The sequence below is a fragment of the Mus caroli genome, unplaced genomic scaffold (genome assembly GCF_978045245.1).
Source record: "Mus caroli unplaced genomic scaffold, Mus_caroli_1 scaffold_6, whole genome shotgun sequence".
In the NCBI taxonomy this organism is placed as follows: domain Eukaryota; kingdom Metazoa; phylum Chordata; class Mammalia; order Rodentia; family Muridae; genus Mus; species Mus caroli.
This window is the reverse complement of record NW_028227261.1, coordinates 21,496,868-21,512,002: the sequence shown is the minus strand read 5'-3', so window position 1 is coordinate 21,512,002 and position 15,135 is coordinate 21,496,868. Positions and strand designations below refer to the sequence as shown.

The following is a 15,135-nucleotide window of genomic DNA, read 5'->3' as shown; positions in this document are numbered from 1 at the left end:
GTTAATTATAGACTTGGGTAAGTGCTATGCAGTAGGGAAACAGGGAGAGACGGTCTCCTGAGGATGTGACCTTTGAGGTGAGACGTGACGAACAGGTAAGAGGAAGCTCCATGTTTAACTCTGGGGAATGCCAGCTGCTCACTTAGTCTTGTTCTCAAACAAACTCCTTAGGTGGGGTGGCGCACGCCTTTTATGCCAGCACCAAAAAGGCAGAGGCGGGCAGATACATGAATTCTAGGCCAGCCTGGTCTACAGAGTGAGTGCCAGGATCGTTGAGGCTACCCAGAGAAACCCTGTCTCAAAAACAAAACCAAACAACCAAACAACCTGTCTCCTAAAAGAAAAAAGAGACAGATTGAGAGCTGGCTCAGCAAACACAGGTACAGCCTAGAGCCCTCATGAGAAGCTGGACACGCGCGCTTACAATCCTGGTCCCAGAGAGGTCAAGACAGGAGGAGCCACGGGGCCTTGTCTAACCATGGTAAGTCAGGTGCCAGCAAGAGAGACTATTTCCTATTTCCTATAATGAGGTGGCTGGCTCCTGAGAAACACCTGAGGTTGACTTCACACACACACACACACACACACACATACATACACACACATATACACATACACACACACACACATACACACACACATACACACACACACATACACACACATATACACACACACACATACACACACATATACACATACACACACATACACACACATATACACATACACATACACACACACACACACACACACACACACACACACATACACATTCATACAAATACCAACCACAAAAATCGATCAGTGCACAGCTGGGCATGTGGCTCAGTTATTAGCGTGCTTTCCTAGAGTACTCAAAGCCTAGGCTTAAACCCCAGCACCTCATAAACAGGCAGGGATGCACACCTATAGTCTTAGCAGTCAGGCGGCGGGGCAGGAGGATCAGAGAAGTTCATTGCTACCCTCAGCTGCATGGTAAGTTTGAGGACAACCTGGACTGTGAGATCTTTTATTTTTATTTATTTTTTTCCATCTTGTCGCTGCAGTAAATGGAGTCACTGTAGGGGATGGTTCAGAGGCAGCGAAGGTGTTGATACACAGCCCAGGGCTCTAGTCTTGGTGAATCATTCCAGGTACCCCTCAGTGATGGGATTGTCCAAGTTGGTTTCTTTGTGTACAAATAAGATGGTAAGGGTATTGACCGCCAGGGATTCCTATGACGATTAAACTAGTGTTCAAGAAATGTTTGACCCAACTCTGGTACTTGGTAACAGCCAGGCCCTGTAAGTGATGGTAGATCGTCAGTCCTCAATAGAGTGTGAACTCTGGGAGGGAGGGAGAGAATCTCACTTGGCTACTTGTTTTTGGCATAGTTTCTGGAGAGTAAGGACCTGATAAATGATAGATGGGTGGGGTGGATGGATGGATTTATGGATGGAAGGATGGATGGATGGACAAATAGATGGGATGGATGGATGGATAATATATAAATGTATGCAGTACCTGATAAAAACTGGATGATATAAACTTATATATGAGGGGGTAACTAGCCGAGTACAGAAAAGCTGGAGCCTAACCACTGAGTGTTCCCTGTCCTGTAATGAGTAGAGAATGTGGTTTGGCTGGGTGCCTGGGTACCAGAACCTCAGATGCTTGGGCTTCAGTTCCCGTGGGCTCCAGATGTACAACCAGAGTCAAGCTTGGATAGTTTAACTCATCTTTTTTTTTTTTTTGTGGTTTTGGTTTTTTTTAGACAGAGTGCTGTCCTGCAGCTTACTATGTAGACCAGGCTGTCCTACAACTCACAGAGATCCTCCCGCCTCTGCCTCCTCCCAAGAGCTGGGATTAAAAGGCAAAAGTTATGCTCCGCCACACTGGGTTTCAAGCTTGTCTTCAAACCACATCCATTGCTAAGATGCACCCTGTATGTGGGATAAGAATAGTATGGGGGGGGAAGGGGGGCTGGAAAGATGTCTCAGTGGTTAAGAGCACTGACTGCTCTTCCAGAGGTCCTGAGTTCAATTCTCAGCAACCACATGGTGGCTCCCAACCCTCTGTAATAGGATCTGATGCCCTCTTCTGGTGTGTGTGAAGAGAGAAACAGTGTATTCACATACATAAAATAAATAGATAATTTCTTTTTTTTTTTAAAGATTTATTTATTATATGTAAGTACACTGTAGCTATTTTCAGACACACCAGAAGAGGGCACCAGATCTCATTGCGGATGGTTGTGAACCACCATGTGGTTGCTGGGATTTGAACTCAGGACCTTCGGAAGAGCAGTCGGTACTCTTACCCGCTGAGCCATCTCCCCAGCCCCGATAATTCTTTAAAAAAAAAAAAAAAAAAAAAGGATCTGTCTCCTAGAACTGTTCTGAGGAAATGATCATCATGGAGAATTATGAGTAGCACCTGCCTCAGAGAGTGGTTGAGAGAGTTAGAGGAGAGCATGGACACCCATGGAAACATCTAGAATGCTACTCTCCATGAACGCCGTTACCGTTTGTCATCCTCAGATCCAACAGCAGCAAATCTAAAGTGGAAACTCCCATGACCCCCAGCAGCCCCTCAACTCCCACCTTCGCCCCCACCGTCTGTCTCCTGGCCCCCTGCTACCTCACCGGGGACTCTGTCCGGGACAAATGTGTGGAGATGCTGTCAGCTGCTCTGAAGGCAGAAGGTGGGGGCTGGGGCTGGGGCTGGGGCTGGGGCTGGGGCTGGGGCTGGGGCTGGGGCTGGGGCTGGGGCTGGGGCTGGGGCTGGGGAAGAGGAAGCAGCCGGTGAGACACCATTGGTTTGCTTGCTTGCTTGCTTGCTTGTTGAGGCAGAGTCTCCAGTAGGGGTGCATCCCACTGTCAAGAATTGTCCCTAGCAAAGTCGTGCAGGGCTAATGTCTGTGTCCCGTCCTCTTTCAGACAATTTCAAGGACTATGGAGTCAACTGTGACAAGCTGGCCTCAGAAATAGAAGACCATATCCTCACATGGCTTATGGCAGGGGATGCCTAAACTGTCTAGTTGGCGGGTGTGGGCGCAGCTCTGGGAACGGAGGAAAACATAGCCTGTGGAGCAGGCTACCCCTCTGTTCATGCAGTTCTAGGAGACAGATCCTTTTTTTTTTTAAAGAATTATCGGGGCTGGAGAGATGGCTCAGCGGGTAAGAGTACCGACTACTCTTCCGAAGGTCCTGAGTTCAAATCCCAGCAACCACATGGTGGTTCATAACCATCCGCAATGAGATCTGCTCTGCCCTTGAACCAGAGCTCCTGAGCGCAACTGGCACTGCTCTTGGGTCCTGCCAGGCCCATCGGTGGGTTCCCTGGGCTCCTCTGATTGCAGGTGAGGCACCGGAAGCTCAGGGAGGCGCTGTCACCTGCCAAAGCTCCTGCAGTAAACCCTGCCCTGATCTGTCTGCCTGAACAGAGGGGTAGCCTGCTCCACAGGCTGTTTCCCTCCCTCCCTCTGATAGGCACAGCTCCTGAGTGCACTCTGTGATGCAATTAGGCAGGCACTGCGCTGGGCAGCTGATACTTGGTGACTGTCTTAATGCCCCCAGCCACCCCTCTGAAGCTTGTTGGTGTTCTCATCAGGGAAACTAAGGCTGAAGATGGCAAGGTATCAGAGCTGGACAAAAAGTCTTGATATATGGTTCTATGTATAAAAAAAAAAAGTATATTTTAAAAATAGAATCTCACTATGTAGCTGTGGCTTGCCAGAACTCTCTCTATGTAGACTAGGCTAGCCTCAAACTTACAGAGATCCTCTGCCTCTCTGCCTCTCTCTCTGCCTCTCTCTCTGCCTCTCTGCCTCTCTGCCCCTCTGCCCCTCTGCCCCTCTGCCCCTCTGCCCCTCTGCCCCTCTGCCTCTGCCTCAGGGTGCTGGTATTAAAGGCACATGCCAGCATGCCTGTCGGTTCTATATATTTATGTTTTCTATGTCCTTTACCTACTATTTTACCTCCTGATTCTTTTCACATTTGAGGGTAGGCTTGGCCTTTCCTATTCCTCCTCATCCTCTTCTTCCTCCTCCTCTTCCTCCTCTTCCTCTTCCTCTCCCCTCTCCTCCTCCTCTTCCTCCTCTTCTTTTTCTTTTTTTAAAGATTTGTTGGGGCTGGAGAGATGGCTCAGAACTTTTGGAAGAGCACTGACTGCTCTTCCAAAGATCCCGAGTTCAAATTCCAGCAACCACATGACTGCTCATAAACATCCCGTAATGAGATCTGACGCCCTCCTCTGGTGTGTCTGAAGACAGTTACAGTACATTTACATATAATAATAAATACAATCTTAAAAAAAATAATAAACTGAAGCCGGGCATGGTGGCACATGCCTTTAATCCCAGCACTCGGGAGGCTGAGGCAAGCGGATTTCTGAGTTGGAGGCCAGCCTGGTCTACAAAGTGAGTTCCAGGACAGCCAGGGCTACACAGAGAAACCCTGTCTCGAAAAACCAAAAAATAAAAATAAATAAATAAACTGAGATTGTTAGAAAGCATAAGTGTGCCATCACACACCAGGAACCAGCACGGGATATGGAACATGTCAAGTGGTCCACATTCAAGACTGCTAAGATGAGATTGTAAGATTTGTTTACTTTATGTATGTGAGTACACTGTTGCTGTCTTCAGACATGCCAAAAGAGAGCAACAGATCCCATTATAGATGGTTGTAAGCCACCTGGAAATTAAACTCAGGACCTCTGGAAGAGAAGTCAGTGCTCTTACCTGCTGAGCCATCTCTTCAGCCCCTGGGCATTGGTCTTTTGTCACTAGGTTTCTCTGTGTAGCCCTGGCTGTCTCTGAACTCACTCTATAGACCAAGCTGGCCTTGAACTTGGAGATCTGCTGCCTCTGCCTCCCAAGTGCTGGAATTAAAGGCATATGTCTATTTTTACACTCGGATTGTATAGATGACATTAAAACAAAAAATAGGACAAGTGTCAAGTCTCCACCTCCTTCCCACCAGTCCCTGAAAGCCAGGGCTGCTCTGCGCTGCTCTGCGCTGCGCTGCGCTGCTCTGCTCTGCTCTGCTCTGCTCTGCTCTGCTCTGCTCTGCTCTGCTCTGCTCTGCTCTGCTCTGTTCTCTTCTCCTCTGCGCATTGCCCTGATCACTCCTACCTGTGTTTTTCCCCAGCAATGGCTTTGACTTTCTGCCTTTGCTTGGCTCAAGAGATCAAGAAAACGAGGCTGATCTCCCCAGCCCTGACCAGGGTCCTGAGATGGGCACGGAGAGGATCTGGGCTTCATCAGAACTGTGGTCTGTGGTCAGGGGTGACTGCCTGCCTGTGAGTGGCAGAGCACTGCTGCTAAGAGGAGACCTGATGTGCAGCTCTGGCCCTACTAGGACTCTGCCCTCTCCGCCTGAGCAAGGACCTGGCCCCTTTCTAAGCCTTGCTTCCTCATCTACTTGTGGGAGAAGTAACTGGTCAGCCATCGCCAGAGTGGATCCCCGGGATGAAGGGCTGTGCCTAAGAAGTAGGGAGATGGCTGAGCAGACGCCTTGGGAGAGGCTGGTGATGTCGCTTGGTTGGTAGAATGCGTGCCTATAATTCTAGCTCTCAGGAAGTGAATGTGAGAGAATCAAGTTCAAGGTCATCCTTACTTACATAGAGAATTCTTGGTTACCCTGGGCTACAAGAGAAATCAGAGGTGGTGGGGAGGACAGGACTTACCACTGGATTTTGTAATTTAGTTCGTTTTGCTTTCTGGTTTTCTGAGGCCTTGGTAGCCTTGGCTGTTCTCCAGAACTGTAGCTCTGTAGACCAGGCTGGCCTCGTACTTAGAGAGATCCATCTGCCTGCCTCTGCCTCCTGAATGCTGAGGTCAAAGGGCGTGTGCCACTCCCAAAGCCAATGGTTTGCTTTTGCACTTCTCAGAACCTGAAGCCCATGGCTCTTGACCATTGCCTTTGACAGTTGGTCTCCAGTTCTGGGGTCCTTCCAAACTAGAGGTTTCCTGTATCATTTTTCTCATCTTAGCAGTCTTGAATGTGAACACTTGACATGTTGCATACCCCATACTGGTTCCGGGTGTGTGATGACACACTTATGCCTTCTAACAATCCCAGTTTATGTTGTTGTTGTTGTTGTTGATGATGGTGGTGGTGGTGTGTGTGCTTTAAAGAAAGGGACTGAAGCACAGAAGCAGGTGACTCACCTGAACTGCAGCGAGAGACTCCCACAGGCCAGCATGCCTATCCTGAGTCCCTGATACCTCAGTGCTTGTTGTGCAGTCTGGCCTCTTCTTGGAGGCCGTTCCTGTCTCTGATACTTGGCTGACCCCAGGGCTCAAACTAGATGCCCACTGAGCAGAGGTCACAGAGATGTCTCCTGACCCCCATAGCAGGCTCCTACTCCCCATGCTCCTCCAAGGATGGTAAGGTGGCCCTTGACCCAGACACATATCTATCAAGAACTCAAGAGCACAGACATGAAGTACCGGAACCGTGTGCGCAGCCGCATCAGCAACCTGAAGGACCCCAGGAACCCAGGCCTGAGGCGGAATGTGCTCAGTGGGGCCATTTCCCCAGAGCTCATTGCCAAGATGACAGCGGAGGTGAGGAGGCTCTGAGGGCATTGGGGCTGGGCGAGAGGGGAGGGTGGAGGGTGGGCCTGGGCAGCACAGTGCTGGCCGGGGGTGGGGGGGTGGACATGGGGAGGGGCTGAGGGAGGGCTGGGACTCGTGCTGCCCTGCTCTGAGAGCAATGGGTGTGACTCTGGAGACATGATTTAAGCACTCTTTCCAGAGACCCAGTTCATCCCTCACAAGTGCAGATATATAAAGGGCCATGGAGACCTTCGTTGGGCAGATAGCTATTTGATCTACTTATTTCAAACACCACATCTTGGAAAGATCTTTGACACATCTTCAGATGTGGTGCACTTCCAGAGCTACCAGGGGACTCCCTGTCAGTCCTCAGATGTTGGAGAAATGAAGAGACCCAGAGAAGGGGAGAGAAAAATGTGTCAAACCCCTAAAGACTGAATGGGATTCAGGGTGTTTTACTGGTCCAGAGTGGGGGGAAGTCTGTGCATGATGTACAGAATGAGCATCAGGGATGTGTATGGGATGTGTATGGGATATGCGGTATGCAGAGTGTATGTGGTATGTGTGCACAGAGAGAACTTTTGTGTGTGGATGTAATATAGACAGCTTTGTATGGTGTGGGTGATCTGTGGAGTGTTCATGTATGTGATAATGTGATGTGCGTATGATGTGAAGTTACTGCAAGTGTGGTAGATGTGCATGAGTAGGTAGTATGTGATTAACATGAATGTGTGGTTATGTGTGTGTATGTGTATGCTCAGTGTAGTGTGGGGACTGTGCTAGAGTGTTGTCAGTATATAGTATGAAGTTGGTATTTATGTGGTGTGTGGGTAATGTGTGTGTGATGTGTTTAGTGTGTGATATGTGGTGTGTGGTCTGTGGTTAGTGTGTGGTCACTGTGTATATGGGGTGTTTAGTATGCAGTCTGTGATTAATGAGTGTGGTTTGTGTGTGGTGTGTGGTTAGCATGTGGTGTGGAGTTAGTGGGTGGTTAGTGTATGGTGTGGAGTTAGCGTGTGGTTAGTGTGTGGTTAGTGTACCATGGGATATATAATTACTGTGCGTGGTGGATAGTTAATGAGTGTGTGTCTGAATGGCACACACATGCTGCATGGAGCAGTACAGAATGGTGTCACAGTTCAGGGATGTGCAGTTCTGAGAAGAGAGCTCGCTGCTCGCCCCAAGCACTCTAGAGAGCGGGACCCTGACTCCCGGGAATGGACCACATATCACCGCCATCACGCTGCTGCTCAGTTACCTTTGCTTCTTTGTGGAGGGAGCACGAGGCACGTGGGAAGGTCAGAGGGCAACTTGCAGGAGTCAGTTCTCTCCTATGTGACAACGCAGATCAAACTTAGGTCATGGTGGCAAACACCTTCACCCGTGGGGTCATCTTGATGGCCCCATTGCACTCAATTTAGAGGGTCTGGGTTTTGTGGTGGTTGTTTATTTGTTTTGAGTTAGGGTCTCACTATATAGTTCTAGCAGACGTAGAATTTTCTATGTAGACCAGGTTGGTCTTGAACTCAAAGAGATCTTCCTGCCCCTCTGCCTCCCATGTGCTGGGATTATAGGCATATGTCACATATGTATCTATACCTACCTGACTGAGGTTCTTTCTCTTCTTCTCTTCTCTTCTCTTCTCTTCTCTTCTCTTCTCTTCTCTTCTCCTCTCCTCTCCTCTCCTCTCCTCTCCTCTCCTCTCCTCTCCTCTCCTCTCCTCTCCTCTCCTCTCCTCTCCTCTCCTCTCCTCTCCTCTCCTCTCCTCTCCTCTCCTCTCCTCTCCTCTCCTCTCCTCTCCTCTCCTCTCCTCCTCTCCTCTCCTCTCCTCTCCTCTCCTCTCCTCTCCTCTCCTCTCCTCTCCTCTCCTCTCCTCTCCTCTCCTCTCCTCTCCTCTCCTCTCCTCTCCTCTCCTCTCCCTTCCTTCTTTCTTCTTGGTACTGAGAATTGATCCCAGGGACTAATGCATACCAGACAGATTTTTTTTTTTTTTTAAGATTTATTTATTATATGCAAGTACACTGTAGCTGTCTTCAGCCACACCAGCAGAGGGCATCAGATCTCATTACAAATGGTTGTGAGCCACCATGTGGTTGCTGGGATTTGAACTCAGGACCTTCGGAAGAGCAGTCAGTGCTCTGACCCGGTGAGCCATCTTACCAGCCCCAGGCAGATGTTCTACCAACTCAGATAGGTCCCCAGGAAGGCCTGATGATCTTCTGTGAATGACAGCTTAGCCCAGAGGTAGCAATTGCAATTTATCTTTGCAATGTCTTAGTCAGTCTAGGATGCTATGGTAGAAAACCACCTGTAAGCCCAGCAATTGCGAGGTGGAAGCAGGAGAATCAGGAGTTCAAGGTCAGCCTGGGCTGCGTAGCAAGCCCAAGGACAGTCTGTGATAGCTGAGACTCTGTCTCAAATAAATAATAACAACAGGAAAATAATGATTAGCTGCAACTAGGCCCCCTTCATATGAGCCTTGGCTACACTCTGCTCCACAAACCACTCATAACTACCGCTGCCTCCACCCCGTGTGTCTGCCCAGTCTCCTTTGGCAGAGGCTTGAAGGGTTTGGTGAACAAGGGTCAGATAGATAAGGGAAGGGGCTGGGTGATGCTGAGGCTGTATCTCCAGAAGGAACATGGACCACTGGTGCTCCTGGGGCAGCTGTCTGAGGTGTATATCCACAGCGGGTATTCAGACCTCTGAGCCTGGTTACCATGGGGATCTCCTGGGTGGCATGGCTAGCAGCTCATGGTCCGCAGAGCTATGATTCCCACCAACAGACAAAGCTAGAGGACATTTCTAGCTGGAGCAGGCACTGGGTTAAAGTCCAGACTGAGAGGCTATGGGACACGGGTGGGCAGTGGCCAAATCCAGCTGCTGGGGCAGTGTGATTTGGGCAGAGAGGCCTGGCAGGCAGGGTGAGCACCGGCCCGACGGAATGTTACCGCAGTACTAATTCCGGCTATGAGCACCTGCTGCTGTCCTACAAACACCCAGCTGACCTTGACCCAGCTAGAACTTCCTGGTTGGATCTTTCAGCCAGGATGGGGGAACTCCTCCAGGACAGGCCTTTCCCAGATCTGGTGGGACCAGGGGTCCAACCTCTCCTCCATCTCTATGTTCTTGACCCAGCATGGTACCTCCTTCTCTTTCTCAGCTCAGACTCTAAAACCTGGCAAGGGTCAGAGGTGTACACACACACACACACACACACACACACACACACACAGAGCCAACAGACTCATTTCTCCGCAGGAAATGGCCAGTGACGAGCTGAGGGAGCTGAGGAACGCCATGACTCAAGAGGCCATCCGTGAGCACCAGATGGCGAAGACAGGCGGCACCACCACTGACCTCTTGCGGTGTAGCAAGTGCAAGAAGAAGAATTGTACCTATAACCAGGTGGGCAGAGGTGGGGTGGGGCGGGGCGGGGCCACAGCAGGGGAGGGGAGAGGCCACAGCAGGGGCGGGGTCACAGGAGGGGCGGGGAGTTGAGATGGTATGAGGCGGGGCCACAGCACAGGGAGAGGAAAGATGCCAGGGGAGCAACAGGGAGTACACTCTTCAGGTCACTGAGGGGAGGGCAGCTTGGAGAAGCCGCCACCTTGTTGGTTTTGGGAGATGTTCAGATTGTGGAATCAGCTTCTGGGTATCCATGGGGCAGAGCTGATCTGTTCTGTCTGTCCTGAAGTGAGAGCGAACCCCAAGCCCCAGCTGGGCTACACTGTCCTTCATGCACACCGCTGGGCACAGACTTCTGGAGAGTCACAGATGTCACAGATGTTGGAAGGAAGCATAGGCATGTGAAACTCTCATTAAAAACACCGGGAGACTGAGGAGATGAACGACTCTGAAGCTTAGGCCAGGGTGCCCAGGCAGGCTGGTGGCTTTGAACTCAGAGCTAAACCTCTATTTATTTATTTATTTATTTATTTATTTATTTATTTATTTATTAATTATATGTAAGTACACTGTAGCTGTCTTTAGGCACCCCAGAAGAGGGCAGCAGATCTCATTATGGATGGTTGTAAGCCACCATGTGGTTGCTGGGATTTGAACTCAGGACCTTTGGAAGAGCAGTCAGTGCTCTTAACTGCTGAGCCATCTCTCCAGCTCAATCAATCTTTTTTTTTTTTTTTTTTAATGTTTCATGCACAGTTATCTCTTTTTCCTTTTTTTATTATTATTGGGTATTTATTTCATTTACATTTCCAATGCTATCCCAAAAGTCCCCCACACCCTCCCACACCCACTCTCACCTCTTGGCCCTGGCGTTCCCCTGTACTGAGCATATAAAGTCTGCACGGCCAATGAGCCTCTCTTTCCACTGATGGCCGACTAGGCCATCTTCTGATACATATGCAGCTAGAGACACGAGCTCCGGGGGTACTGGTTAGTTCATATTGTTGTTCCACCTGTAGGGTTGCAGATCCCCCCAGCTCCCTGGGTACTTCCTCCAGCTCCTCCATTGGGGTCCCCAATAAATCTTTTTAAAAAGAGAAAAAACAGTGCATTTGATTCCCAGCACCACAGAGACCAGAAGTGGGGATGCACACCAATCCCAGCACTAGAGAGGTAGAGGGAGTGGGGTAGTGAGATGGCTCATTAGGTATAGGTGCTTGGTGCCAAACCTGATGACTCTGAAGGTGAAAGAGAGAACCAGATCCTGCAAACTGTCAAACTGTCTTCTGTCTCCTCTTCTTCCTCTTCTTCCTCCTCTTCCTCCTCTTCCTCCTTCTTCTTGTTTTTCAGGGTTTTTCTTTTTTTTTTTAAGGTTTATTTATTTATTATATGTAAGTACACTGTAGCTGTCCTCAGACACTCCAGAAGAGGGCATCAGGTTTCGTTACGGATGGTTGTGAGCCACCATGTGGTTGCTGGGATTTGAACGAACTCTGGACCTTCAGAAGAGCAGTCGGAGCTCTTAACCACTGAGCCATCTCACCAGCCCTCAGGGTTTTTCTGTACAGCCCTGGCTCTCCTGAAACTCACTCTGTAAACCAGGTTGGCCTCGAACTCAGAAACCTGCCTGCCTCTGCCTCCTAAGTGCTGGGATTAAAGGCATGCGCCACCACTGCCCGGCACAAACTGTCTTCTGATATCCACGCATGCCACAACATATGTGGACACACACACACGAGGAAACAAAATGTAATCCAAACATTGTTTAAAGAGAGGGAGAAGGGTCAGAAGTTCAGGGCTCTGTTTGGAAACAATCAGCTCAAGGACAACCTGAGATACAGCAGACTCTGCCACAAAGATGGTGAGGGAATGTCAGGACCACTTAGCACCCTGTGGCCACAGTAGAAATATTGTTGTCTATCTTGTTTTCTGGGACGTTCTCTTGAAGGATCAGTGGGAGGCAAGGGGGTGGGATGCATGGAACAGTGGGTTTGGGTGTCTGTGCAGGCACTGGTGGTGCTTGCCTGGAACTGCCTTTCGGAATTGAGCTTGTCAGTAGCAAAGTTGAGTCTCTTCCCCAAGAAAACCCATTGCCTTCTCTCCTTCTCTCTGCTGTGTGGTGACAAGGCTGTGCTCTGCTGTGCCCTCCTGAAAGACAGCTGGAGGCCCAGTCCAGCAGAGGACTCCTCCCCTACTGATTCCAGTAGACATCACCAGACATCATCATCTTTAGAGAGTCAGAAGGCAGCTGGGAACGCCGGGACCTTGTGGGGGGGAAGCCCATGTTGCTGAACCTGAGTGACATGCTTGGAGGCGGGGGTGGGGTGGGGTGGAGGATGGGGAAACACAGCATAACCCACCCCAGTGATCTGCAAGCCTCCTTCCATCTCTGGGCCTCAGCCACTTGCAGGATGACTATAGATAGGGTGATTTCCCAGACACCTCCAGTCTTGGACAGATATGTCAGATATAGTTTGCTCAGGGGGTAAGTCTGGGAAGGCTTCTTGTAAGAGGTGAGGCTTTGAGCAAGAGAAGAGAAACCAGTTTGGAAGGATCAACAAGAGTACAAGTGCAAGCCGGGCGTGGTGGCGCACGCCTTTAATCCCAGCACTCGGGAGGCAGAAGCAGGCAGATTTCTGAGTTCGAGGCCAGCCTGGTCTACAAAGTGAGTTCCAGGACAGCCAGGGCTATACAGAGAAACCCTGTCTCAAAAAAAAAAAAAGTACAAGTGCAAAGGCCAGGCTGAGCCAAGTGGGATTCTGGGTGATTGACCATGTGCCCGAGAAAAAGAGGTTTTCAAAGTTGTGTAAATATCATTGTCAACCTGTGGAGTTTGAACCTACTTCTAAAGACAGCAGGAACCGCAGCAGGCCCTAGAGCAGGGTAGGCCTCATGAATGCTTCTTCTCACTGTTAGGTGCAGACACGCAGTGCCGATGAGCCCATGACCACTTTTGTCTTATGCAATGAATGTGGGAATCGCTGGAAGGTCTGTATACTTGTCTTTCTCCCTCCCCACTATCCACAGACACTGCCCTACATAAGAAATAGTATGCCCACAGGGAGAGGGTCTGTGCTAGCAGGCAGAAGGCTTGCCAGCCTGCAGAGTCAGCCTGTAGAACGTGACAGTGGCAGGTAGTTGCCAGGAAGGGAGTGTGTGTTTGGCAGGGCAACAGCTGGGATGCGTGGTAGCTCAGTTTATTACACGGTGGGTAGGGCTGTCCATCAGTTGACCGTGGGTAGGCGTGGTTCCCTGGGGACCACAGAGGGACCTCTGAGCATTTAGACCAGGCCTCTGCAAAGTGCTTGCACAGAGCCTATTGCTCTTGACCTGGCTGCACAGGGATAACACAGGAAGATTGAGCCCTATCATGGTAGAGTGGGCCTTCCTTTCTTAGGAAGCTCTGGAAAAGCCTTCTACCACCTAGTGCTGTGAGCCTGGCTCCTGCAGGGGCAACAGAATCCTCTCTAAGTACTGCTTGCTGGGGGTATAGCTCAGCACTCGTTCTGATATGTATACAATACTTTTGAATCCTGGGTTTGATTCCTAGTGAAATGCATACATGCATACATACATGCACACATATACAAACATACACATACTAAATTATACAAATGTAATTTTAAAAGAACATGAAAAAGATATGGGGTGAAATGGGTTTAAACATATTCCACAGCCCAGCACAGATCTGTTCATTAATGGTAGCTGCTATGGGGAAAAGACCTTCTGTGTGTTGTGTGCATGTTGGGAAGGTAGGGTCCAAGAGAGGTTGCAACATGTCATTTGACAGTATTATTAATGTTCAGGGCCTTGTGGGAGAGCTAAAGTCCAACCAAGAAGTATATGACAATCATGGTATTTTTATTGTTGTTCTGAGAGTACGTTTCTCTGGGAAGCCCCAGCTATCATGGACCTCCTTACACAGACCAGGCTGACTTCAAACTCAGAGATCCACCTGCTTCTGCCTCAAGTGTCAGGATTAAAGGCGTGCACCACCCCTCCTGCCTGAATCCACCTTCTTGTCGATAAGACTCAAAGACACCTCTTACGCTGCTGCCTTTTGGTTTTATAGTTCTGCTGACAGAACCACCCACCAGGATGGCAGAGGATAAGGTGAAGAAGACCCAGCAGGAAGCACAGACCACGTGACCCAGAGCAAAAAAATAAAATAAAAATTCAAATGACGAAAACTGCTGAGCCCTGGATGAGGCTAGGGATTAGAGGAGGTGTGTCGGGGAGGTTCTTTAACCAATTATTAATCAGTCATGAAAGGTGATTGGCTTGTGGGGGAGGGGAGTCCATCTGGGGCATGATGCACAGAGTCTTTATCGACAGACCTACACAGAAGGTCAGCATCAGATCGGAGGAGCCTTGTCCTCACAGTGGATGGGGCTAGGGGTGTATAGCTCAGTGGTGGGCACAGGTCTCAATCCCTGGCATAGAGCGGGGGGGGGGGGGGGAAGGGGAGAAGGAAGAGGGGAGAGATACCAAGCCAGGCATGGTGCTGTTTGCTTGTGAATCCAGCGACTTGGGAGGCTAAAGGGGATCACCTGAATCTGGGAGTTCAAAGCCAGCTTCCGCAACATAACGAAACTTCATCTCCTATTTTCTGTATTTCATTTCCATGTTTCAATTTCATTGTATTCTGAAATAGGGTCTCATGTAACCCAGGGTAGGCTCAAACGCTGAGTGTAGCCGTGAATGTGTTGAACTTCCGAACTACTTGCGTCCACCTCCCAAGATTTGGAATTAGAGGCTGGTGCCACCATGGCTGGCTGATGTAAGAGTTGTTTTTTTGAGATGGAGTTTCCTTGGGTAGCCTTGGCTGTCCTAGAACTCACTCTGTAGACCAGGCTAGCCTCTAACTCAGAGATCCAGCTAACTCTGCCTCCCCAGTGCTGGGATTAAAGGCATGCGCCACCACGCCTGGCCAGCTCGCTGTTTATGCTGAGGACAACTTAAGGCAAAGCTAGAAACTTCGGGAAATGCCCTGAATGCAGCTGTGGTCACTGATTGTCCCTGGCCTTCTGACCGCTCCAGACAGAGCATCCTAATCCGTGTCCTAGCAGGGATGCAGCACAGAAGAAGGCTGTGACTCCTAGAAATTTGAATATGTCACCCCGCACCAACTTCTTAACTACAAACATGTGAGCAGTGAGCCCCTGCCTCCTGGGGTGACT

The 15,135-nt window shown here is 49.7% G+C and overlaps 1 protein-coding gene across 3 annotated transcripts in view; it reads left to right on the top strand.

The window, feature by feature from the left end:
* The window catches only part of Tcea3 (transcription elongation factor A3), a 28,367-nt gene extending 14,222 nt beyond the window's left edge, over positions 1–14,145 (top strand). For all 3 annotated transcript variants that reach the window (XM_085838840.1, XM_085838842.1, XM_085838841.1), the window contains exons 6-11: positions 2,523–2,686; positions 2,922–2,983; positions 6,407–6,556; positions 9,809–9,955; positions 12,872–12,943; positions 14,028–14,145. In XM_085838840.1, coding sequence (XP_085694966.1) covers positions 2,523–2,686; positions 2,922–2,983; positions 6,407–6,556; positions 9,809–9,955; positions 12,872–12,943; positions 14,028–14,036 — 604 coding nt within the window. In that variant the 3' untranslated portion in view covers positions 14,037–14,145. The remainder of the gene's footprint in view (positions 1–2,522; positions 2,687–2,921; positions 2,984–6,406; positions 6,557–9,808; positions 9,956–12,871; positions 12,944–14,027) is intronic.
* Positions 14,146–15,135: the final 990 nt, after the last annotated feature.